Source organism: Panulirus ornatus, chromosome 20, assembly GCF_036320965.1.
Source record: "Panulirus ornatus isolate Po-2019 chromosome 20, ASM3632096v1, whole genome shotgun sequence".
Lineage (NCBI taxonomy): Eukaryota > Metazoa > Arthropoda > Malacostraca > Decapoda > Palinuridae > Panulirus > Panulirus ornatus.
The window spans coordinates 59,855,192-59,882,363 of NC_092243.1; the positions used below are offsets into that span (position 1 = coordinate 59,855,192).

Genomic DNA, 27,172 nt, shown 5'->3' on the forward strand with positions numbered 1-27,172 from the left:
TGTGTGTGTGTGTGTGTGTGGACGTGTATGTATATACAGGTGTATGTGGGTGGGTTGGGCCATTCTTCTGACTGTTTACTTGCGCTACCTCACGGAAGACAGCGACAAAGTATAACAAATAAATAAGGAATATGAGGCAAGAAAGAAAGACTACTACATATTTTTATTCATTTATAATTACCTCAATACCAAATTCTGTGAAAGAGTCCTGGCATTACCCAGGATCCCTCTAAAGACTTCTACAACTCTAGCTACATTACTTCCAGTGACTGGGATATGTAGACTCCTTTAGAAGGAGAAGTTCTTTGACAAAAGTGTACTCCCAATGACAGTCTTATCAAAGATGACTTTTCACTTGTGATGTAACCTCAAGCAGGCAGAGTCCAGAAACACCACTACTACATATCAATATACGCAAATACTTGCTAGAATTTCATGAATAAAAGTAGCTTACAAAAAAGAAAGGTAAGAATGAATGAGTGAAATAAAAGCTCTTGATGGATATTCTGTGAACATATAAAAAGTTGATTCTGCTATGTATTCATGAGAATACATTACAGAGTTCTTTAGAGAAAAACCAGTAAGATAATGAATAATTATGTAGCAAATCTGTTTACTGTCCAATTTTTTTCTTTTGTTTTCTAATCTACTGGCCTTTCCCAAGTAAACGAGATAGTGTCAGGAGCAGGAAATAAGCCCGTGAGGGAAATCCTTGCTTTGCTGTTTCCTCAGTTACAAATTTTAGAAATTTTACACTAATGGAATACAACACTCGTTTCTTCAATATGACTTGAACATTAACTCATTTGTTTTAGATGGCTGTAGGCACACATCTGATACAGTGATTAATTCACCTTTGGAGGATTTATTTTTGTCTGGGAAGCAGGTGCCAGTCCCTATCCAAGGATTTATACTTCATGGTAACTTTCTAAATATAAAACCTATCCATGATAAGCATATAGGAAGTTTGGTTCCCTGATAATTTGATGCCTCAAGCCAACTTATTACACTGAAATTTTAGTTATTACTCAATGGAAATTTATTACCATACATTCAAACCTACACACATTTTTTATACAAAAACATACTCATCTAATATTTAACTTACACTGGCTCTGCCTTGGACAGTGGAGGAGTTGAATCTTTTGTGGAGGTTGAATGGTAGACGATCCACATAGGCCTCACCAGGGGCCTGACCTGAAAGAAGACAACACTTGGTGAAACAGATCCCAAATACAAAATCTTGACAAAAGTTCAGTGGAGAGAGAGAGAGAGAGAGATAACCTAACTATGAGTACATACAATGAGATTTTGCCAAAATAGTAGGGTTAGTATCCCTTGCTTAATAAGAAATACTGGTCCTCTCTTCTGCCTCCTGCATTTCATAATTATCTATTCTAGGTTCATTCGGGACTGTTTCAAGCACATCATATTTTTTTAGATATTTCAGTGGTTCTGTATATATTTCTTACTTATCCTGGGAATATATTATATTGTAATTCTAGCTTTCCTGTTTGCTTTTCATATAATTTTGTCTGATATTTTTGGTATGTTCCATGGTATTCTTGTAGATATAATAACTCTGGATCTTCCATGTTAAGACACTTTCAAGTTCTTTACATTTTCCTTTCTTCAATTTGTTGCCATGCATAGCCTTATCATATGTGCTATTTATTTACTGTTCTTTCATCTTTTCATAGCAGTTCATATTTTTCCTCTTGATTTTGCTCATGAAGTGCTTCTGAATTCTAATTTATTTCTGTGTTTGGTGGTCATATGTCACAGCAGTATTTCATTTCACTTTCTATGTATACATTAAGCATATTCATGAATAGTTCTCTGTCTTGTTGAGGAAGTTTTCAAAATTATACCACCTGTTCTTTGGCTTGATAGTATTACCTTCTCTGATTTCTATTTCTGATTTATGATGACACCTAAATCCTTTATATTTGTCTTAGTTCCTATCACTTTCTCTGTTGGATGTTTACATAGTGTTAGCAAAGTATTCTCATCTGTTCCATAACTTATTTGTTCAAATTTATCTTGTTAAATTCCATCAGGTTCACTCATGCCCACTTAAGTATTGTGTCTAGGTCTTTTTGCATCTCCATTTTATCAGCTTTTGATATGATCACTCATTGTACTCTTCTGTATTCTATGGTGGACAGATTCAAGGGCTAACCTTTCTCTGTAGTTCAGCTCTTTTAATTCTGGCACTATATTAGTTAGTTGTCCTCCCCTGGACCTTTTTTATTAGTTCTTCGTCCAGGCCTCTACACTTTCCAAGTAAATTAGCTCTTAATTCTGGTGCCATATTTGTTGACCTCCTCTGGGTCTTCTATTTTTTTTTTTTTTTTTTTTCCTTTAAGGGCATTGATTAAACTGGCAGGGCACTTTCAAATTTGTGTCTAATATAGGATGTGAACTTTTTTAATGGTAGCTGAAATGGCATGGGCAACTGAATTTCTTAATCAAGGCTATTTTTTATACACTGTAGACATCTTTAGCATTAGCCAGGTACCCATTTACCGACCATCCCCGTGGGGAGGATGAATAGCTGGATTGGCTGCAGACCAGCTGCGAAACCCAGGATTCTAACCTGGGTGGGCCATGTGTGAAATCAATCATAGTTAGCAGTGCTAAGCAATGTGCTACAGAAGTCCTTAATGAATATTTCCTCATCCAAATACTGTACTTGAATACTCTTCTAATTGTCTGCAAATAGTATGACTACTTTTAGTACTCCCCAAGTGGGACTTTGGCAACAGGTTTAGGAAAATGTTTACTTCCAAGTCTTGCAAACAGATTGCTCCAGCTTATTTTCTGGTTGATAATATTCATATCGAGGCCTTTTTTCACTATAAGTGTGTGTGATTACATATTTTACAGTATTAGGAAGAGTTCTTCACTCATGGGGCCTCATCTTATCAAGTTTTCTAGTCACACAACTTATTGACTCTCTCACAATATTGGACTTTTTTCTCCTTCTCTAGACGTTCAAGGCTGTTGCACATGTGAAAGGTGTGAGATGGGCAAATTAGAAAGGGTTGTGTTTGGTGAGATGAAAAAGTAAAGTTGCTTGTGAAAGAAAAAAGAGAGGTGTTTGGGTAGTACTTACAGGGAAGGAGTGCAAATGAATGGGGGATGTATAAGAGAAAGCGGCAGGAGGTCAAGAGGAAGGTGCAGGGGTTGTAAATGAGGGCAAATTAGAGTTGAGGTGAGAAAGTATCAGTAAACTTTAGGGAGAATAAAATGTTTTGGAAGGATGTTAATAATGTGGGTAAAACATGAGAACAAACAGAAACATCAGCAAAAGGTGCAAAAGGGGAAGTGGTAACAGGCATTGATGAAGTGAGGAGATGAAGTGAGTATTTTGAAGGACTGTTGAATGTTCTTGATGACAGGGTGGCAAATGTAGGGTGTTTGGGTTGGGGTGGTATGCAAATCATGGAGAGTGGTTTGGTGACAAAAAAAGAGGTGATGAAAGCCTTACATAAGGTAAAATGTGGCAAGGCTCGAATGAATAGCATTAAAGATGAATTTATTAGGAAAAGGGGTAACTGTGTTATGATTGGTTAGTTGGATTTTAAGTATTTATAAATCATGATGAGATGCCTGAGGACTGGTTGAATACATATATAGTGCCATTTGTAAAGGTAAGGGGAATAAAGTTGAGTGTTCAAACAAGAGAGATTTAAGTTTGTTGAGTGTACCTGGCAAGTTGTATGGGAAGGTATTGATTGAAGGGGTGAGGGCATGTAAAGAGCATCAGATTGGGGAGGAGTAGTATGGTTTCAGAAGTGTTAGAGGATGTGTGGATCAGGTGTTTGCTTTACAAAATGTGAGTGAGAAATACTTAGAGAAACATGGATTTTTATGTGGCATTTATGGATCTGGTGAAAGCATATGATAGGGTTGATAAATATGCCTTGCTGAAGGTCTTAAGAAGATATACTGTGGGAGGAAAGCTGCTAGAAGCAGAGAAGTTTTTATCAAGGGTGTAAGGCATGTGTACAAGTAGAAAGACAGGAGAGTGAATGGTACTAAGTGGGTTGGTCTGCAGCAGAGGTGTGTGATGTCATCATGGTCATTCAACTTGTTTATGAATTGGGTGGGGAGGTAAATGTAAGAATTTTGGAAATAGAGGCAAGTATGTAGTGTGTGGGGTATGAGAGAGCCTGGGAATTGTAACTCAGTTGTTATTTGCTGATGATACAATACTAGTGGCAGATTTAATTGAGAAATGGTAGAAGTCGGTGACAGTTTGGGAAAGTGTGTGGTAAGAGGATGGGGAGTTGGGTGTTTCGTAGGGTTTTAGGATTTGTATTGTGTTGGCAGGCTTTCAGATATTTGCAAGTGCTTGGAATGTGAGTAGGCTGCAGTGTGTTATGTAAAAGTTTAATATGTTATCTGAACCTGTAGGTTTTAATTGCATTGTTTGTAGCACTGGTAGTAAAAGGTGGGTGGGCAATTATTTGTCAGTGGATTTTCCTCTTTATGAATAAAGTTGGTTTGTGGCTAATTTTTGAGTAGTGTCTAATGATTGTGTGTTCTTTGGGAAAGGGATTTCATTAGAACAGGTCAGATGAATATATGATATATGCAAATAAACATTATATATACATATATGATAATGATTTACCAATGGATGGGGAGGATTCAAACCCAGTCTTACCATGCGACAGGCCAGTCTGCTACAAATTAGACCATGAGGCAACAAAAAAGTTTCATTTCAGACAAACAAGTGGTCCATGAGATACCCTGTCAATTCACATAATCTGAGAGGCTATGGAAAGCTCGAGCCCACACAGGTCATAGGAAGCATCAAATCAATCCTCCAGCACGATGGTAAAGTTTATATATCTTTAACATGCACTGGACACATGGAATAGATGATAACAATTTACCTATGGGCAAGGAGGATTTATACCCAGTCCTTCTGCATGGTAGGCATGTATGCTACCCATTGGACAACAAGGCAACAAAAGCTTCCATCTTAGACCAGTCACTGGTCTATGAGAAGTCACATCTCATGACCTAAAAGGCTAAGGAAAACCGGTGCCTGCTTGGGTTGCAGGTAGCATCAAATCGATCTTTCAGCACTATGATAGAATTTATAGCTCTTTAACATAAACTTTAGTGTTGGAGGTTTGATTTGATTCTACTTATGACCCATGCAGGTGCAGGTTTTCCATAGCCTCTCATATCCCAAGATGTGATGGAGGATTTCATGGACCACTGACTGGTCTGAGATGGAAAGCTTTAGTTGTTTCCTGGTCTAATGGGTAAGGTACCATCCCACTGCATGGTAGGACTGGGTTCAAATCATCCTTGACTGTAAGTAAATCATTGCCCTCTATTCCATGTGTTTAGTGCATGTTAAAGATATAAAAATTCTGATAATTTTGAATGCTTGTATTTAATTACCTCTTAACCTTCTTTTATCCAGTGCATTTTAAAGATATGAAAAATTTGATAATTTTGAATATTTGCATTACCTCTTAACCTTCTTTTGTCCAGTGCATGTTAAAGACATAAAATAATTGATAATTTTGAGTACTTGTATTAAATTACCTATTAACCTTTTCTTTTCTATGTTAAATAGATTCAAGTCTATAATCTGCTCTCATAGGATTTGTTTCTCAGCCTGGGAGTCATCTTGGTATCTTGATGCTTCATTCACTCCATTCTGTCTCTGTCTTTTTATAATTAGGGTGACCAAAACTGAACATAATATTTAAGATGGGGGATGAACCAATGAATTGTAAAGAGTAGGTATGACTTCCCTGAACTTAATTTGAAGGCCCTACCCATGAATCCAAGAATTTTGTTGTCTTTTCACTACTTTTATGCACTGCTTACTTGGTTTTAAGTCACCAGAGATTATTACATCCAAGATTTCTTCTCATTTTCCTTTTGCAGTACAACAGAATTCATATTGTACCTGCCTTTTTGTTTTTGCTACCAATATATAGAACCTTGCACTTAATATTAAAATTCATTTGCCACCTATGAGCCCAGTCCACCAGTTTGTGTATGTGTTGGAAATCAAATTTTTGAGGACAATATGTGGTGTGAGGTGGTTTGATCGAGTAAATAATGAAAGGGTGAGAGATGTGTGGTAATACATAGAGTGTGGTTGAGAGAGCAGAAGAGGGTGTGTTGAAATGGTTTGGACACATGGAGAAAATGAGTGAAGAAAGATTGACAAAGGGGATATATGTGTCAGAGGTGAAGGGAAGAAGGAGAAGTGGGAAGATGAAGTGAAAAAGATTTTGAGCGAACAGGGCCTGAACATACAGGAGGGTGAAAGGTTGCAAGGAATAGAGTGAATTGGAACGATGTGGTATACTGGGGTTGATATGCTGTCAATGGATTGAAACAGGGCATGTTAAGTGTCTGGGGTAAACCATGGAAAGGTCTGTGGGGCTTGGATGTGGAAAGGGAGCTGTGGTTTCAGTGCATTACACATGACAGCTAGAGACTGAGTGTGAGCGAATGTGGCCTTTTTTTTTTTGTCTGTTCCTGGCGCTGCCTTGCTGGAGGGAGGGGTTGGATGCTATTTCATGTGTGGCGACAGGAATGGATGAGGGCAGCAAGTATGGAAATGTACATGTGTATATATGTATGTGTCTCTGTATGTATATGTATGTGTACGTTTAAATGTATATGTATGTATGTGTGTGTGAGCATTTATTTATATACATGTGTATGTGAGTGAGTTGGGCCATTTCTCATCTGTTTCCATGCACTACCTCACTAATGTGGGAGATGATGGTTAAGTATCATAAAATATATAAATATGAATAAATAATTTGAAACTGTAGATGTTCAAGTTCATTGTTTTGTAGATGTATTTCCCCAGCTTTGTATCATCATTAACTTTTGATATCTTGCAATGCAGGCCATTATCAATATCATTAATATATATGAGAAAGAGAACTGGTCCAAAGACTGATCCTTGTAGCACTCCACTACATCTCATCATTCAGAGGCTTGACCATTAATCATAATTGTTTGCTTATTGCTAGCCAGCCAATTTCTTATCCACCAAAGTACACCCCCTGTGTTAAAGCATATTCACACTGTAATGATTCAAAAAGAACTGAACAATTGCTTGCCTCCCTTACACTCATTTTTGAGCTCATTCCCACCAGAAATACATTCGTTTGAAACTAAATTCCTTAGGCAAAAATGAGTTCCAATTTCTCGCCTAAGTTACAGACACTATTCATCTCCCCAACAATACAAAACATGATGCAGCTGATCTCTGAACCCTTCATGCAATGCCATATAAATTATTTTTTGCTAGTAACCATTGATGTAGAACTTTATCAAATGCTTTTTGAAAATTTAGATAGAGGACATCAACTGCTTTACTTTCATCATACATGTTGATTATATCATTAAAGAAGCCAGGCAGATTTGCCAGACATAACTGATTTCATCAAAAACCATTCTGATAATCATTTATTAAGTGGTGATCCTCTAAACAGTTTAAATTCAATCTCAAATTATTGTTTTCATAAGTTTTCCAACTGCAGATGTTAAGCTAACTGGATGGTAATTTCTGGGCAGAGTCGCATTACCTTTTTGGAATACTGGTGTTCCATTGGCAAACTTACTTTCATCTGAAACTTAATTATTAAGAGGGATAGAATAAAAATGTGTAAGGGTTAAATAGTCAGAAATGCCACAAATAGGTGCAGGAATGAAAGTCTTAGGATGGTATGGTTATGTAGAACATGGGGCTGATGACAGTTTGGTTAAGGTATATAGCAGTACAATAGAAGATACAAGGAGGGAAGTAGACTAAAGTGGAGTGACATCTCCGATTAGAGCAAGGTACATTTCACGTGTGATTAGGCAGTTGGTGTTACTGGATTCTGCCTCTTCAATGTTACACCATGAAGTCACCTTTGTCGAGGCTGTATCATTAGGAGTACAGTCTCATGAAAGAACTCTTCACTCCAAAGGAGTTTGCATTTCCCTGCAACTGGAAGTAGTGCAGCCTTGGCAGCAAGAGCCTTGAGTAAAAGGTCCTGGTTAACACCAGGAATCTTTCTTAGAAACTGGACCTGGAGCAATTATTTACAAATAAATCAGGTGTTTGGATGCAATGGAAGCATTTTGTGTATGGAGGTGGTGTGAATGGAAATGCTGGTTTCACTTGATAAGTCAATTTAGTGTGCAAAGTGAAAAGTGATGATATAGGAAAATGAGTTCATTGGTGAACTAAGGTTACCCTGTCATCGAAGACCACCAAATAAACCATCAGTATGGATCATCCGCTGACTATTACCACTATTAATGCTTCAAGGTGTTGGGACTGTCCTCTAGGTTAACTTTGGGCATGCTTCAGCGACAGCACTCTCCTGGTAATTCACGTATTATCACTTCTGCTTGAAACAGCTAATGGAGAAGAAATGAGGATATCAGATGAGCTTCAACATTTAGTGTATGTTATAAGGGCAAAAGGACCTCAAGAAATGAGTGTACCAGCTGAAAATGCTACCCAACACGAAGATCAGGTAGGAAAAATTGGCAGCCAAGAAAGTGAAAGAGGCAATCTGGCTAATCAGTAAATTAAAAAAGACTACTGTCTTGTTTATTTTGGTATGCATCCTAACAAGACATCTGTCTTGTTCATTTAGGCATGCATCCAATTATACTTATTTTACTCCATTCAAGTGATGACTGCAATGGCAAAGTATAACTTCAGTGCTCTCTGGCACCTCAAGACATACCTACAGTTGACAGTAGGACAAAAATGGTTGAACAATGTCACTAGTGCATGTCACAAAGACAGGCTGTACAAGATGAACCTGCAGTCTGTGGCTTATGTATCTATTTTTAGTAACTTGTGGCCTACTTTGAAAAATACAAACAAATTTGGGCCCTCATGGCCCTTGTCTACTTGCTTCAGCAGAGAGCTACCACACCTTTCCTTACCATCAATAAATCCTCCCACCCTGGCTCCTACACTCTTCCTGGCCAACTCCACATCCTCCCTCCTTGGGTACTACACCTTCTCTCATATCCATTACTTTCTCCCTCTCTGGCTACCACACTTTACCTCACCAGCAACACTCCCTCTCTGACTACCACTCCATCCCTCACCAGCAACGCTCTCTCTCTCCCAAGTCACAAACACACTCTTCTTCCCTGGTCACAGTTAGTATCTCCCTTCCTGGCCACTACATCCTGAAAGATAAAATGGCATTGTTTAGTGGTTTCAACTGCTCACCCCTGCCATTTTCCCTCTTCATACCTCCCAATTGCAGGTATAACTTTCCACTCTATACAAACATTTTTTTACAAAATATGTCACCCCAGCAGCCAGCAATTTGTACCCAGCTAGGGAAACAGATAAATTAATGACTGTATCGAGGTTAGTTGTCATGCATCTGGCAACTTCCTCAGTACGAGTGCAGACCGACAGACTGTCCTTATTTTTATAGTGCAGACAAGTAAGTCAACAAGCTGACACCTTATCACATAGGATAATCACTGAATATATCTGGCCAGTATGCTACATGCTGTGCTAATTAAAGGCTGAATCATAAAGGGCTTTGCAACTGACGAACTTACTATACATATTCATTTAGTGTATATTGAGCTACAGTAAAAAAAAATCTTGCAAATGTTCAATTTGATATGCAACTGTCATGACACTATACATACTTGTATCTCAGTACATAATATCAGTTCTTCAATATGGTGAAGGAGCTGAATAAACGGGCAAAAGAGAGTTGGGATGAACAAGTATAAACAAGCTTCAGGAAGAATAAGAAAATGATTTGGAAGAAGGTTGTCTAAAAAACTGGGTAACAAATGAAAAAACTGAAGGGAGCAAATGGTAAAGAGGTAAAAGGCTGATATGAAGTGATGAGGAGAAAGAGTGCCTAGCAGGACGGCTAAATAAGTTTGATGATAGGGTGGCAAATGAAAGTTGTTTTCGGTCAAGGAGGTATACTAAGTGAGTGGTATGTAGTCTGCTGGGGGTTTGTCTGGGGGGGAGAGAGAGAGAGACCCTGGTTGGTGTCAGTTGTAGTTTGCTGATAATGTGTCATTGGTAGCAGATTCAAGTGAGAAACTGCTGATTCCAGTTTCTGAGTTCTGGATTGTGTGAAGAGAAAGTTAAGAGTAGATATGAGTAAAAGTAAGGTTATTAATTTTAGCAGTGAATCAAGATAGCATATTTGGTGAGTGTTTGAATGGAGAGAACTTGATGGAAGTGGGGTGTTTTAGATACCTGGGAGTGGATAATAAATTGAATGGAACCATGGAAGTTGAAATAAGCCATAGGACTGGCGAGGGGGCAAAGGTCTTGGATGCATTGAAGAATATGTGGAATGAAAGGGCAAATATGGGAATGTTTGATGATACAGTAAAACTGTCAATGCTGTAAGGATGCAGGCATGGTTCTTAAGCAAATATGTAAAGAAGTGGGTGAATGTGTAGGAAATGAAATATCTTAGGACTGCATGTGGTGAGGAGGGTTAATCAAATAAGAAAAGAAATGAAAAAGTAAGGTAGAGATGTGATAGTAAGAGGAGTATGTATGAAAGAGCAGAAAAGGGTGTGCTAAAATGGTTTGGACATATGGAAAGAATGACTAAGAGGACATACAAGTAAGAAGTGGAAGAAAGGAAGGAAAGGGTGAAACCATGGAGAAGGTGGAATGATGGAGTGAAAGTTGCTTTGAAAACTCAGTGTCTGGACATGCAGGAGGGTGTGAGGTGTGCAAGTGATGGAGTAAAGTGAAATGATGTGGTTCACAGAGGATGATGTGCTTCAGTGGGATGAGTGTAGATATTTGAATCAGTCAAAAGAAACCATGGAAAGGTCTGAGGGGCTTGGGGGCTCTGGTTTCAGTGCATTACACATGGCAGCTAGAGAGTGAATGTGAGTGAATAAGGCCATTTCTTCATCTGTTCCTAGCGCTACCTTGCTGAAGTGGGAAATGGTGAATATTCATAAAAAAAAGAGAGATGAATTTCAACATAACACAATTCTTGCCTTCGTTTCTCTTCACAAATATTGATTAGAAGAGAAATGGTTGCTAAAATTCTTTTCTGTCAACAAACATCATGTGGAATCATCCCGAATTCTGTCGTCTATGACATGTTGCTTTATATTACAGAGAAAGGGGTGGTTATGGAAGATGACCCCAATCAATTAGAAGGAGAAGAAATGAGGGTAGGTTGTTCACTTTCATTTTAGCTTCCCTAAATGGGTGGAGGCTCCCCCATGGGAAATGCTCTGCTGCCACTGGAATAGTGTCTAGAACAATATTAATAGCGACAATGACCAGGTAACTCTTAACGCACTGCCCTGTAGCACACCTTCCTGTGGGAACTCTCTTGAATGCCAACTACCAACCCTTACCTTTAATTATTAGTCTTTCTGAATCTGTTGAATAAACCATAATCTCTTCTGCCTTGGAGGCCCATTTATTGGAACTGCCTCGTACCATATCTCAAAATCAAAGAATACTGCTATTGTAGGATGGTGATTCGCAAATCCTTTCTGAATGTCACTTGATATTTGTATCAATGGGTGTATAATATTGAATTTTCTAAAACCTCATTGCAATAAAGTGATACAAATGATTCTTTCAAGGTAACAAACCAATCTATTATGAACTACTTCCTCCATTAGTTTACAAAGACAGCTAATCATTTCAATAGGTCTGTGACTTGTATTCATGTCAGAATCTTTACCTGGCTTGAGAATGATTCGAACAAGAGTACACTAAGCATTCATATTATATTAAAAAATCTGAAAAGAATTCTGTGCATGCTTCAGGAAGATGTTTTAGCAAATCTTGGTATATTCCAAATATCTTAACTCATTAACAAATTCTTCTTCATTCAAGCCGTTATGTCATAGTTTGGCTGCTCTCATCTCCAACAGACAGTATTAATTCCTGTGATTTATATAAGGGAACAGTATCTTATATACAACTGTTGCTACATTCATCCTGTCACATCCATATTATGTGACACTCAAACTTTATACTCCAGAACTATGCATTGTTATATAACTCAATGCCCCATTAATGTATCATTAAACAATTGTAATTACTCAGCCATGATACACTCCCATATATTTCAAAACCACTTACACTACCATATACTCTAAAACATATAATACTTTGTTATACAGCTATTTGTAACATCCAGTAGTCTTCCTCAATAGTCCAAATTTGCCAAAATTCTTTTCACTTTTATATTTCTTTTCTATATTCAAAACATTTTTTTCTCTAAATCTCTCTCAATAATGTGTGTAAATATGTGATCTCCAAACCCTCTTCCCTTCCCAAATCCTGTTTTCTTTTATCTACAAGGGGTTTGATAATCCTTTAACAATAAACTATTAACAGTCCTGACAAATATATCACCAGTTATGGTGATAAGACCTGTTCTTCAAATTTGTATTGTCATTTCTACTTATCTTTGTTTTTATAGAATGGAGAAGTTACAGATTTCAACCAACAATATAGCATATAACTACTTTTCTAAGATGCCATATAAGTTTTTAATATCCATTTAACTGAGGGTTTATCACCACTTCAGCTTACTCTGTACTTTGAGCTTTTCCATGTTTTATGTGTATTACTAATATTCATCCTTTTTTTTTTTCATATTTTATAATGTCATCCTGTCGTCCATATCTATGTATTCCTTGACTTCTATTCCTACTACAACAATATCCATATATATTATCACTCCAATTACTCTGAAACATCCCGTTTCTGTACAAATATGCCTCCGGACTTGGAGTACATTTTTAATTTTCACTCATCTCTGTTCTGCACCTGTTTACCTCCTTCCAACATAGTTTGTTACTCTCCCTTAGAGTTTTATGCAGCTTTTTTAAAAATGTCTGCTTTTCCTTTATTCATATGCACTAATCTTTTTTATCTGTCATATGTACCATTTTTTTTAACTACTTACCTATCTATTATTCCGATCTACATTTGGTTGCATCAAGTACATAAAGCCTCTCAGTTCACTCATGCATATCCATATTCAATTTGCTAAAATGAAAAATGGATTTCCACTCTAATTTAAGCATTACCACCTATACACACAAAATGATACCCCTGTTCTCACTCTGTAACCTTGATTTGAAATACCATAGCCCTAGTAAATTCTCTCACTGCATTTATCCATCTCTCTCAGTCAACGTATCCTCCTTGCATCTTTAACTACTCAGGTAAATCATCTCCAGTCAGAATTCACTTGCACCAAGCATTACAGTTTTTGAATAACTCCTAATCTTTGCAATGGGGTTTTTCTGTTCTTACGTGTTATTTACATGTAGTATAAGTGCTGTCAGTGGATTGAATCAAGGCATGTGAAGTGTCTGGGGTAGACCATGGAAAGCTGTGTAGGTATGTATATTTGCGTGTGTGGGCGTATGTGTGTGCATGTGTGTGGGGGGGGGGGTTGGGCCATTTCTTTCGTCTGTTTCCTTGCGCTACCTCGCAAACGCGGGAGACAGCGACGTATAAAAAAAAAAAAAAAAAAAAAATACGCAAATATATACTGTACTATACAAAACATTTAAGAGACGTTCATTTCTTCTTGTACTTATCTAATTCACTGTCTCTGCTTCTAGCAAGTGTATTGTAGCCTAAGATAAAAGTTTGACAATCGCAGAAAAGATAAAGTGTTGGGAGACAGACACTTGGATGGGATTTTTAGAGCAGAATAAGGGCAAAAGCACCAGATTTGAATGAAAGTACACACGATATTTCAGCCTTGAATTTAAACTTTGGAAACGCTTTCACCATTCTGGTAAGAATAATAAATGCAGAGGAAATCATATATGGATTATTTTAGACTTAGGCTGTTCTGATTGAAGTTCTTCTGCCTACTATATTACATATCTCCTTAATCACCTACTATTGTCTTCTTTCTGTACCATCATTCTTATCTGTAAACTTATCCTTACATCTTTTAATTGATTTCCTCACATCACATACTTTTCTCATCTTTACTCTACATGTATTCTTGATTCAAACTAAACTATATAGATTATGTGTTGTCAACTCTTGTTTTTGTCCAGTCTGCATTCAAATCTTTCTCATTCATCATAGCTTTCACTACACCCTGATTTTACTTCTGAAAGGCTCTCCTCTCAATTTTAACCTTCCTAAATAAAATATTTACAAATCATCACATTAAATAACATCATCATCCAGACAAGTATTATAAGAAAACCTATCTCTTTCAATAACAAGTCTTGCAAGCATTTGTATTTACTTTCAGCACCCTTCACCCATACATAATTAACATGTAGGGGATTAGCTGGGTGCACTACTCTGGTCTGCAGAGGGCACTGTTTGAGCCTCTTATGACTTATAATCAGCAAACTTATAAATTAACAAAACAGTTGTATGCGAGTATTTATTCTTTTGAAACTCGAAATTGACTATAATTGACGGTATTCATCATTACTGCCTCCATATTTGGCCTTTCAAATAATGGACAACTGTGTCCTATGTGTATCACATTATACAAGAAATTGGATACACTATGGACTAGTAGGTTGCCACGACACGATAATGAAACCTTCAGACTCATGCGCCATGATTATAGTATCAACTGTTTAATTTCTTCATATGTGTTAGACTAATTAAAATCTGTTTCCTTATAGAAAAAAATCTGATGGAGTCAATAAAACTCAATGTGATAATCAAAATATTTTCATTTGCAACAGTTGATGTGCTTCACAGCTTAAGTTTAAAACTGAACTGTTATTGTTATTTTTCAGATTCAGCTACACTTCATATAACAATCTTATTAAAATTGAAATCTTTATTTTTTTTTATTATACTTTGTCGCTGCCTACCGCATTAGCGAGGTAGCGCAAGGAAACAGACAAAAGAATGGCCCAACCCACCCACATACACATGTATCTACATACATGCCCACATACGCACATATACATACCTATACATTTCAATGCATACATACATACATATACATATATACACATGTACATATTCATACATGCTGCCCTCATCCATTCCTGTTGCCACCCCACCACACATGAAATGGCACCCCCCACCCCCTGCGTGTACGAGGTAGCACTAGGAAAACACAACAAAGGCCACATTCGTTCACACTCAGCCTCTAGCTGTCATGTGTAATGCACCGAAAACACAGCTCCCTTTCCACATCCACAAAACTTTCCACGGCTTACCCCAGATGCTTCACATGCCCTGGTTCAATCCACTAACAGCACGTCACCCCAGTATACCACATCGTTCCAATTCGCTCTATTCCTTGCATGACCTCTCACCCTCTTGCATGTTCAGGCACCAACTGCTCAAAATCTTTTTCGCTCCAATCTTCCATCTCCACTTTGGTTTCCCACTTCTCCTCGTTCCTCTGACACATATATCCTCTTAGTCAATCTTTCCTCACTCATTCTCTCCATGTGACCAAACCATTTCAATACACCCTCTTCTGCTCTCTCAACCACACTCTTTTTATAACCACACATCTCTCTTACCCTTTCATTACTTACTCGATCAAACCACCTCACACCACATACTGTCCTCAAACATCTCATTTCCAACACATCCACCCTCCTCCTTTGGGAGGTAGGCAAAATAGGTTTTGTAACAGTATATCTTGGTCAAACAGCTACATCCTGCTAGTAAGGGTTACTAAGCCCAAATATACTGCATTGCTATCACCAATTAGCTGAAATTAATACATTTATTCCACAACTTGCTTATCTCAAGACACTAGCACTTTACTTAACACTTTTCTCTACTTCATCTTCAGTTTCACAACCAAAGTATGCATCAAAGTCCTTGGCTTTCACCCTGCCTTTTCCAAATTTCTTAACCATGCGGAAGTCCTTTTCAAGATCATCCAAGTCCTCCTGTGTAAATTGGTGCCCTTTTCGCTTCTTTTCTTTCTTTCTCTTCTTTCTTTCTTTCTTCTCCTTCTGCTTGGACCAAGGCTCTGTTTGTTGTCTGTGCTGCTTCATGCCAGGCCACTGACCTGTCTCTTTATATAGGCAAAGTTTCTTTTGTCTGCTCTTCTCCTTTAGCTTGTCTTTGTAGGTGATTGTGTTATAATCCATATTCACTGGGTCAAAATCGGTGATTTTAATACCTTTTAACTCAGGCATTTTGGGCATTTTCAGTAATCCAAAGCTAGTAGCAATGCGACCAAAATTGAGACTTTTCACATTCAATAACACATTGCACTCATGCTTTGCATAAGACTGTATGTATGAAACAAATGCTCGGTTAGCTTTATCCATTGTCATTCGATCCTGGAGCTGGAGTTTCCTCATCTTATTCAACAGATCAGGTATATTTGTTGGAGCAGTCATGGTATGTAAAGTAACCTCCTGGTTCAGTTTGATGAATTCTACATATTCTGTTTCATTTGGAAGTAACATGACAATGGCTGAGCCCTCATTACCAATCCTTGCAGTACGACCACAACGGTGGACAAAAGCAGCTGCAGAAGAGGGAGGGTCATACTGAATAACCCAGTCAACACTTGGGATATCAACACCACGACACATCACATCTGTGCATAACAGAACCCCAGACTCAAGTGATCGAAACTGATTAAATATTGTAAATCTCTTATTTTTCATCTTACCATGTGAGGACAAAATCTTTATATTTTTCAAAAATACTCCCAGGGCAACTGAAAAGTATTCAACACATGCACACGTAGCCAGAAATACCATTACTTTCTCTGCTTCTCTTTCTTTCAAAAGTGTAACCAGGGTTGCAAATTTTTTATCTTCTTTACATACCATAAAATAATTGTGGAGGGAAAGAGGTGTTTTCTCATTCCCTGTAGCTTCATTTTCTTTCACTTTAACCTGCACTGGGTTTCGCAGTCCTGCGCGAATGAGACTGATCACATCTGAGGTTTGTGTAGCTGAAAACAATCCCGTTCTTCTTTGCTTTGGGAGGTAGGCAAAAATAGTATTAAGAGTATCAAAAAAACCCAAGTCCAAAAGTCTGTCAGCTTCATCAAGGATTAATATCTCCAGCGCTCTTACACCGGCAGCAAGACTAGGACCTCCCTTGCCATTACGAGCTAACAAATCTTGAAGACGGCCTGGTGTACCCACAATAATGTGGGCACCAGTGTTTCCGAAATTCTCAATATCATCACTGGGATATGATCCTCCAACTGTTAGCAGAGAAGTAAGCTGTGGTATGTGTTTTAAAAAGCCTTGCAGTACTTCATGAATCTGTGAGGCCAACTCACGAGTAGGAGACACAATAAGAGCACCAATGTCATGCTTCTTCAATGGGTACTCCAGCTTCTTTAGAATCTGGATAACAGGAATCAAAAATGCTAAAGTCTTGCCACTACCTGTTACTGCTTCTGCTGCTACATCCTTGTGTTTAAGAAGCAACGGAATGCATGCTGCCTGAACAGGAGTCATGCTCATAAAACCAAAGTCTTGGATAGTTTGTTTAATGGGCTTCAGAAGATTCACTGGCAAACTGTCCCATGATGTTTCCATGGTGATGGCTAGCCAGCAACAGTGGAAAAGTAGAAAATTTCAACAGGGCTGGTAAGCAGACCAAGACTCAAAACTGGCAGCTATTTCATCAGTAGTTCTACTCTGAAAAAAAAAAAAAATGTAAAAGTCATGTATTACCAAAATGACTTGACCAAATCTCATGAAGTAATTTTCATTCACTATTCATCAACTAAATGATTCTATCCCTCTAGGCCATATCACATTCTGACTACAATATACAATCTAGTTTTAAAAACTTAAAAGTGTACCATTGGAGATAATTCATAGGAATTTGGCAGAAGGGCTAGCAAAGAACATACAGATACCAACTCTTCTATAAAAACAGATGTGCAAAATATTTTTACTTAATAATTCAGCTCATAAGCCAAAGGCTCAGTAAACCAAATTTACTGATGTATACCACCTCTAGTATTATTCTAAGGCAGGCATGTGAGGTAAATAAGATAAAAAATTGATATAAAATACCTAAATATAAATTTAAGCAAAGGCAGGGGAGTGCAAGTAGAAGTATCAGTCAGACTAATGACAACAGGCTGCTTACCAGCTCAGTGAATCGGATGATATTATTTATGGGATCAAGACACGTGCAGTAAGCAACTCATTCTTTTTTGGGTGCTACTTAAATAACAACTACAACAGTGTGTGAAGAATGCACCAATAAACCTTGTATATTATTTCAAAGTCTTAAAGAAACAATTATGTAAATCTAAACAAAATAGCATTCTTATGCATACAAACAGCAGAATTACTGCCAAAGGGTAGATTAATAGCCTTGTATGTACAGTGGATAAGGAAGGAGAAAAAGGATTAAGAGGAAAACGGAAAAAAAAGAAGAGGAAAAAGAGAAAGGATAAAAACGAGGAAGGGATTAGAAAAGGAAGTTTGAGTCTCGGGGGCTTATAATTTCTCAAGTGGTTTACAAGTTTGCAACATACAAAAGTAATAAGTATACCATGGTTTAACCTGCATTACATGCATAATGCTCTTACGTCTGTGTACTCCATAAGTACTAAATGGGAACTTATTTCAGTAAAAGATCTCCTGTCTGAATATCTGTAGTCTACAAGCATCCAAAATTCAAATGCCTGCACATTTAAGATTCCTGCTAAAATTGCACACTGAGTGTCTGAAGGCTCCCACACCATCTTGGTAGGGAGCCAATGACTAGGGACTACCTGCCTGGGTACCAGGAGGGTTAGTGACATCTGCTTTAGTGAGCCAACACTTTAATGGTTAAGTTGCATTCACTAACTGGCATTCTGTCCACAAACATACAAACTCTCCTCATCATGTGTAACACTCGACAACACTTACTTCGTGCAGCTTATTCTTTGTAACTAGATTTTCCTGCAGCGAGCACTATGCGCCAGCCCTACCTTTTGGCAAAATGGTAAGACCAGTAGATAGAAGTAGTAGGTAGGAACATTTAGATGGGAGCATTAGGCAGAAACATTAGGTAAAGGTAGTAGGTAGGAGCATTAGATATGAGTAGTCATTAGAAACATAAGGTAGATGCCTCTGCAAATACTGAGCTAGACTTGCCTTCTCCCAGTGGCCTGTTAAGGGTGAGGCACTAAAGGCTAAGAAGAGGCACTGGAGTTCTTTAATTACAGAAAATCTGTTGCCATGGCCACCCCCTGAAGGAGTTCTAGTTGGAATGGACGTCAGAGATATAGTTAGCCGTCACTTCGTTTTTTGCTTAACTGTTTCTCCATTATAAATTAAGAGCAACAGTGCTCTGTACTTTTCTCTGCAGCTTCTATTGTTTTTGTTCTTATACTGTCCAGATACATCTAACAATTATCAAAGTGATGGTCCTGAATGTAATGATAAGAATGAGAAGCATGATATGCTTACTAATACACAAGAAATTGAAATTCTACATAAGATTAGAGAATGGCAAATCATGTGTTACCTAAGGGAGAGTTATAGTCTTAGTAACACAACCATATAAAACATCAAGAAGCAGTGTGGAACAATTATTAAGGTCTTAGTATTGTTGACAACTTCCAGCAAGTGAGAGGTGAGAAAATGACTGCAGATGGAGACTACTAAAATTATACTGCAAATTGGTCAAAGATGATATGTAAAGCCTGCCTCCATCATCTCCAGCTGCTTTATCCTTGATTGAGCTTGATGCCATCCCTGAACTTCATCCTTTACCTAACTACCAAACTAAGTCTACATTGCACTGGTTAGAAGCATAGAAAAGAAAGACTTCTGGATAAGCTCAATAATTAAATGTTTTTTATTGTTTTAAAGTATATATTTTCAGAAGTTGAAAGCGTTAATTGGAATAAAGTTTAATAATGCAGTGAAAGATGAGATTTTGGATTATGTCTGAGAGGTATGAGGGAGTACTGATCATATGTAGCTAGGAAATAGCTGGTATTCAGAAAATGAGTAGTCCAAATGGGGTAATAGTCGGGAAGAAGTCATAGTCCTTGAAGATGCTACTGTGTGGAAGTATCAGATGACTGTGTACCAAATGGAAAAGGTGAGAATCAAGCAATCAGGGGAGTGGGGAAAAGGAAATTAGGGAATCAGTGATGGATTGTGCAAAAATGCTGATATAATCATAATGAGGGAAGTGAGATTTTAGAAAATTGTATGCTAAGAAAGCATTAGGTACTTCTGTTGAATGTAGAGGAGGAGTGCATGTTCAGTTTCATGAATTCACAAAAATGATGATGCGAAGTAAATTAGAACTTACTGAGTATCAATGGAACAGTCTTAAGTTTGAAAAAAACATTAATGTATGAGTTTGGGTAGACTATTTCATATTAAATGTTTGGGAGATCTAAAATGTTCTTGAAGGTTAAATTCTCTGTGTAAGACTTGGCTAATTTGTTTTGTAGGTCCTTCATTTCTATATCATCACGTATAACATGGTTGAGTATGTTTATTTGACTATGTGGACGGATAATCTGGAGATTGATTGAGTATTTTGGTCTAAGTTTCTATGTCTTGATTCATTTTGGTACGATCATCATATCCTTATTCAATCTCGAGGTGTTCCTTGGGGTTTGCATGAATATGTGGTAAACATTGAGTATTACAGCTTTGCTGCCATTTGTTACTCTGATGCCACAGGTTTGGGTTTGCAGTGGTAACTTATTTGCCAAAAGGGTGGGACACTTATTATGTCTGTGGTAGAGTATTGATGTGTTATATATTCAGTAGTCCTAGATTCGTGTTCAGAGTTGCTCACTCCTTGTACAAGGCCACAACCCTAGATTATGCCTAAATTCCCAAACCATATTCCTTTTTGAGTTTTCCGTAGCAATAAGAGGTCTTTCAAATACTGATACTTTTTGCATTTGTATCACAACATTGACACCCAATCGCTCAGGTACTCTCATGATTTTGTTGCCCTTTTGGAAAGTTAAATCATACCATTAATGAGCAACTGGAAGACAGGATGAGTGTGGGATGAGATGTGGTGTTGCTGGCAAGTTTGTGGATGATATGTTTTATGAAAAGAAATGGTTGTAAGGTGTAAGTGATTTATGGATTGGGATGCATAAGAAAGTAGAAGTAAGATGCAGTAAAGTTAAGAAGTGTTTGAAAGAAAGTAATATAGATTTGTAACTACAGGTGAAAAGTATAGGTGTGAAGGCAGGAAGACTGGAAAAAGTAGTTTAACGAGTAAGGCATGTGTACGTGTAGGAAGAGAGGAAAGTGATTGGTTCTCAGTGAATGTAGGTTTGCGGCAGGGATGTGTGATGTCTCCATGGTTGTTTAATTTGTTTATGGATGGGGTTGTAAGGGAGGTAAATGCAAGAGTCCTGGAAAGAGGGGCAAGTATGAAGTCTGTTGGGGATGAGAGAGCTTGGGAAGTGAGTCAGTTGTTGTTCGCTGATGATACAGCGCTGGTGGCTGATTCATGTGAGAAACTGCAGAAGCTGGTGACTGAGTTTGGTAAAGTGTGTGGAAGAAGAAAGTTGAGAGTAAATGTGAATAAGAGCAAGGTTATTAGGTACAGTAGGGGTGAGGGTCAAGTCAATTGGGAGGTGAGTTTGAATGGAGAAAAACTGGAGGAAGTGAAGTGTTTTAGATATCTGGGAGTGGATCTGTCAGCGGATGGAACCATGGAAGCGGAAGTGGATCATAGGGTGGGGGAGGGGGCGAAAATTTTGGGAGCCTTGAAAAATGTGTGGAAGTCGAGAACATTATCTCGGAAAGCAAATATGGGTATGTTTGAGGGAATAGTGGTTCCAACAATGTTGTATGGTTGCGAGGCGTGGGCTATGGATAGAGATGTGCGCAGGAGGATGGATGTGCTGGAAATGAGATGTTTGAGGACAATGTGTGGTGTGAGGTGGTTTGATCGAGTAAGTAACATAAGGGTAAGAGAGATGTGTGGAAATAAAAAGAGCGTGGTTGAGAGAGCAGAAGAGGGTGTTTTGAAATGGTTTGGGCACATGGAGAGAATGAGTGAGGAGAGATTGACCAAGAGGATATATGTGTCGGAGGTGGAGGGAACGAGGAGAAGAGGGAGACCAAATTGGAGGTGGAAAGATGGAGTGAAAAAGATTTTGTGTGATCAGGGCCTGAACATGCAGGAGGGTGAAAGGAGGGCAAGAAATAGAGTGAATTGGAGTCATGTGGTATACAGGGGTTGACGTGCTGTCAGTGGATTGAAGCAAGGCATGTGAAGCGTCTGGGGTAAACCATGGAAAGCTGTGTAGGTATGTATATTTGCGTGTGTGGACGTGTGTATGTATATGTGTATGGGGGGGGGGGGGGCATTTCTTTCGTCTGTTTCCTTGCGCTACCTCGCAAACGCGGGAGACAGCGACAAAGTATAAAAAAAAAAAAAAAAAAAAAAATTTCATACAATACACACAACATTTAAAAACAATAAAAGGTACACAAAAATTTCATAATCAAAGTTATGAAATGTTTGAAGCTCAGTCAGGGCCCAAAAGAGAGCTCAGTATGTATAGTCTGAAAAAGCCTGTGATCTGAACACTGCCTAGCTCCCCGAAATGCAGGCAATAGCTCCAGAGAAAGAAGACATTCATCCTCACCAGTCTATTGTGTATCTATCTGTATCATCTTCATCTCTAGTCCCATTCACATGGGGTGGATCAACTTCAAGTCATCAGCAGCTGAGAAACAACTTTCAAGAACATACAATCTTCAAATTTTCTAAAAGAATATAATCATATATTGATGCAAGTAATTTCTTAGGTAATAATTCTACTCCTAAGAAACTTACGTGTCCCTTCTGTTTGTCTTCTTGGAGGACTGGAGTTGCAGACTTCAGTTCTACAAAATAAAATTCACAAAAAGATGCATGCCTGTGTGCATTTGATCTTCCACTCTTGAATATTCATTGGAACAGTTTCTTTTAATTTTGGAATCCTCATTTACTATGCTTTGTATATTCAAATATACTATTTTCCATGATTTACTAATTGTCTTCTCTGTCTAATATCTGTATTTTCCTTTATTATTCTCTCTATATCATCTGATTTGCTTTACATTTTTAGTTTTGTCAGGGTCCTTGCCATTTCTATCATCAATTCCACTATAACATGGTTCAGTTTAATGTTTTTATTATTGCACTCATGTGGGACTTGGGATAATCTTTCTCTTGGTAGATTTTTTTGTATTGACATTCTGGTCCTATCATTCCCACATTCCTTCTAATTCCAGTTTTGGTACTATCATTCCCATATTCCCTTTTATTCCAATTCTCTTATCATATACCCTTCTGTTCTCCATGTTCCACTGACATCCATGTGATAATCTTTGTCATTCCCTTTCAGTGCCCACTTTTGTTCTTTGTGACTTGCTCACAAGGGTTTGGATTGTTCCATCTCTTACCATTTGCCAACCGTGGTCTGAGAGACAATCTCTTACTTCAATATTCTTAGGGGCATAGGAACTTGCATCTGCTCTCCAATTAGTCATCATATCTATCAATTCCTGCTTCAGGAGTTGTGCTACTCCTTCCTTTGCTCTTGTCCTCTCACCAACCCCTGACTTCACTCCCTAGACATTCCCAAACCACTCTTTCCCTTTTCCCTTGAGCTTTGTTTCACTAGCCAAAACACCCAGGTTCTTTTCCTCAAATATACTACCTATCTCTCCTTTTTTCTCATTTGTTACATCCACACACATTTAGACACCCCAATCTGAGCCTTCGAGGAGGATGAGCACTCTCACATGACTCCTTCTGTTTCCCCTTTTGGAAAGTTAAAATACATACACATATATATATGAAAGCAAAACTAGGGGAAAGGGTACAGAGATGAGTGTGGTGGTGAGATGTGGTGGCCAGTGGCAACCTGTTTGTGGATGATTTTGTGTTTTTTGCAGAGAGTGAAGAGGAGTTGCAGAAGGCTGTAAGTGAGTTTCATGATATGTGTGCATAAGCGGAGAAGGTAGAAGGTAAATGCAAGTAAAAGTTAAGTAATGGTGTTTGAAAGGAAACAAAGTGACAGTATAGATTTTGTAAAACCATACAAAGTGAAAGATGTACTAAATTGTGCTGTGGATACGGGAGGAAAAAGACTGGAAAAAGTGAGGAATTTAAGTATCTGGGAGCTGTCTTGGGTAAGTGTGGTGATATGGAAGGAGACAAGGGAGAGAGCAGTACAGGTGAGAAGAGTCCTTAGGTCCCTTAACAGAATAATGAAGGGTAGAGGTGTAAGTATGGAAGTGAAGAGAGGATTAAGGGACAGCATACTCCTCCCAACCCTGATCTATGCAGCTGAAACAGATGTAGATTAAGGTACAGAGGTCAAGAATTCTGGTTGTGGAAATGAGCTATTTGAGAAGAGCATGTGGTGTGACTAGATGGAATGAAGAAAGAAATGAAGGGGTGTGTGAGGGATGTGGTATGGCAAGGAATGCAAAGGGAGTGAATTGTGGAGTAGTACAAAGGGTGAAATGTAATACTTTGAGGTGATTTGGGTATAAGGAAAGAATGCAAGATTGGGAGTTTAAATCAAAGAGGTTAGTGTGAGTGGAAGACCCCTGTGACATGGGCAAACAGGGCGGAGGAATACTGGAAGGAGAGAAACAGAGGAAGAATGCATGGAATGGTGTATGCAAGGGAGGCATGTAAGGACAGGGATAAATGGACACTCTTTAGCCATGGGAGTTCCTGGAGGAAATGGGCATTAGAGACAGGCAGATAAATGAGGAGAGGCTTCCTCATTAAACTTGTGCTTATGGAAGAAATTACATATGAAGTCCACAATTTTCTCACTATGTAATCCTAGATTAATGGAAGAGTTTGTTAGCAGATGACATGTAAAAAGCAAGAATATTTCCAAATAAATAAATCTCCCATATCATCCCCAAAGGTGACAGCTAATCTAATGTACTCACATTTATTTGTACTGTGAAAAGTGTAATATTTCTACTTATATCCATGTCAATCACCACCAAAACTGTACGTATTTATGAAATACAAAAGTGTGTATGACATCAGAGTATTGTTTAAAAGAAAAAAAAAATTTGTATCCATTCCCCACATTTGACAGCAAGTCTTCCTCACCATGAATGTTAACGTAAAAGTGTAATATTTCTATATCTGTTCATTTAATTTACCACTAATGCTGTGCCTGTGTTTAAAATTTAAGTTCAATTGGAAAATAAGCTCGGTAGAAACAAAGACATCATCTCTACAGGGTCTGGTTGTGGATAAGGGTCTATGGTTTTGGTGCCCTAAACATGACAGTGAGAGAGTCGATGTTAGCCAATGTGGGAAACAGCAAACAAGTACGAAAAAAGTAACAGTTGTGGAGCATTGCATATTACTAAATATCAAATATCTATGGCAATTGTAATGAGGGTTATGGATATTGGGTTAATGTAAAATACTTACACAAAATCAACAGAACCTATAAAAACCTCAACCTTGCCTAGTAGCCAAAAGTATACTAGAAATACATCAACATAAAACTGCTCTATTGCTAGTAATTGCATGGTCACTCAAACTGTTGATTGTTTAAATTTAATGGTACATTATTGTACAATATTCAGTCCTGACTGCTAGTAACATAAGGTGAGATTTTTATAGGTTTTGTAGGTTTTATTTTTTTACAAAGTACTATCTACTTCTACATTCATTAATCCTACATTTCCCTTACCCTTATTCAAAATCATTCAATAAAAATAGACCACTCGATCAGGCTCTGCAACTGCTATTGTGCTCTCTAAACAATATACAAGCATAACAAAACAAAAACACTTAATACTCGATGCTAAAAGTGAGCTGGAGTTAAACTAACCTTTTCCCATATTCTATCAGCCTCAGGCTCTGTTCTCATGAACTGTCTGCCTGTGTCCTAAAAATTACAGCCTTAACCTACCACACGACTGCCTAATGCTTCCCTTAGTTTGTCTGGAGACCAGCCAACCGAAGACTGATGGTCATGATGCCTCTTTCCAAATGTTGTCTCCCTCACGTGAGAGTCCAAGTTGGCTCTGCATCAAAGGTAGCCTTGGGAAATGGCTACTTATTATTTAAGTGCTTTATATAGTTCCTTATGGTTACAGAAATACCTGCAGAGGACTAAGCAATCTTATAAAAAGTTCAACAATATCAAAAGACACGATTACAGTATATCAGAGTAAATTTAGGGGTTAATCTCTGTAAAATTAGATAATATACCAGTAGGAAATCCACAGAACCTATGCACTGCAGCAGGCAGGAATATTTCAATGATGGTACAGTACAGTACAGTTTCGGCTACTTGGTGATGTATGAGGTTCAGTTGACTTTCACAATCATTTTACCTATTTTAATACAGAAAAACCCCACGTTTTCCCCGATGCATGTAAACCTTACCAGTATGACCATATGGAATATCAATCAGTACTCACATGTGAGAAATGTATAACAAAATGACTTCATTATCAAAGCTGATAATGAAGTGGAGCATACTATTTTCCCCTCCTATGTTTTATAACCATCGCACCTTTAAAAGTAAGATTTAATAAGAACCCACTCATTTTTCCGTTCCTTTAGTCTTCTTTTTTTTTTTTCTTCCATCCAATTTACCACAACTATACCATGTTGCTCATCATGGAACAACATAATTCAACATTACCACATTTTCAGAGCAAATCCATAAACCCAGACGTAAGACGACACTATTAGAGCAATAATTGCTTTTCAAACTTACCTTTAATGAAATATTTGAATAATTCTTGCATAAGACAGAAGAATGACATCTTGTTTATTATATCCGCTACCAATATTATAGTAAAGCTTGTCTATTGCTGTGAGTTATATGTCCCTCTTACGTCTCTCTCGAGTCAGCTCTGGCGAGGTATGTAAACATATCCAGCGAACATATGTTTCAGCGAACAATTTGTTTTTTTTTCCTCCTAGCGCTTATGTAAATCTAAATTCAAATGCATGAATCAAAAGTGAAGTATATCAAAAGAAGACGAATCGTTATTATTCAATTTATGATACAGCCATTATTCGTATAGAATCAATTCCGCTATGTATTATGCAAGCTATTGGACTAATGTGCCGACAGCGAAGATCATTTGGCATTTAGGAATATCAATTGGCCTGAATTCTCAGCATATTTCAAATTATGCAATATATAACAATTTATTTCTTTAAGTTCTGCTACATTCAAAA

General features: G+C 37.8%; 1 protein-coding gene across 2 annotated transcripts; it reads right to left on the bottom strand.

Moving 5' to 3' along the window:
* Nucleotides 1-14,703: 14,703 nt before the first annotated feature.
* On the bottom strand, nt 14,704-26,859 carry LOC139756048 (ATP-dependent RNA helicase DDX55). Of its 2 annotated transcripts, none has more exons than XM_071675028.1 (2): nt 26,703-26,859; nt 14,704-17,634 (listed from the first exon to the last, which is right to left on the bottom strand). In XM_071675028.1, exon 2 carries the CDS (start codon nt 17,530-17,532, stop codon nt 15,778-15,780), a length of 1,755 nt encoding a protein of 584 aa, XP_071531129.1. In that variant the 5' UTR covers nt 17,533-17,634; nt 26,703-26,859; the 3' UTR covers nt 14,704-15,777. The 2 variants fall into 2 exon arrangements, with proteins under 2 accessions (XP_071531129.1, XP_071531130.1); XM_071675029.1 differs by having other exon boundaries at nt 14,704-17,629; nt 26,703-26,858.
* Between the last annotated feature and the right edge of the window lie 313 nt (nt 26,860-27,172).

Coding starts and splice junctions, on each gene's coding strand:
- LOC139756048 (XM_071675028.1), bottom strand. CDS start 17,532: ATGGAAACATCATGGGACAGTTTGCCAGTGAATCTTCTGAAGCCCATT.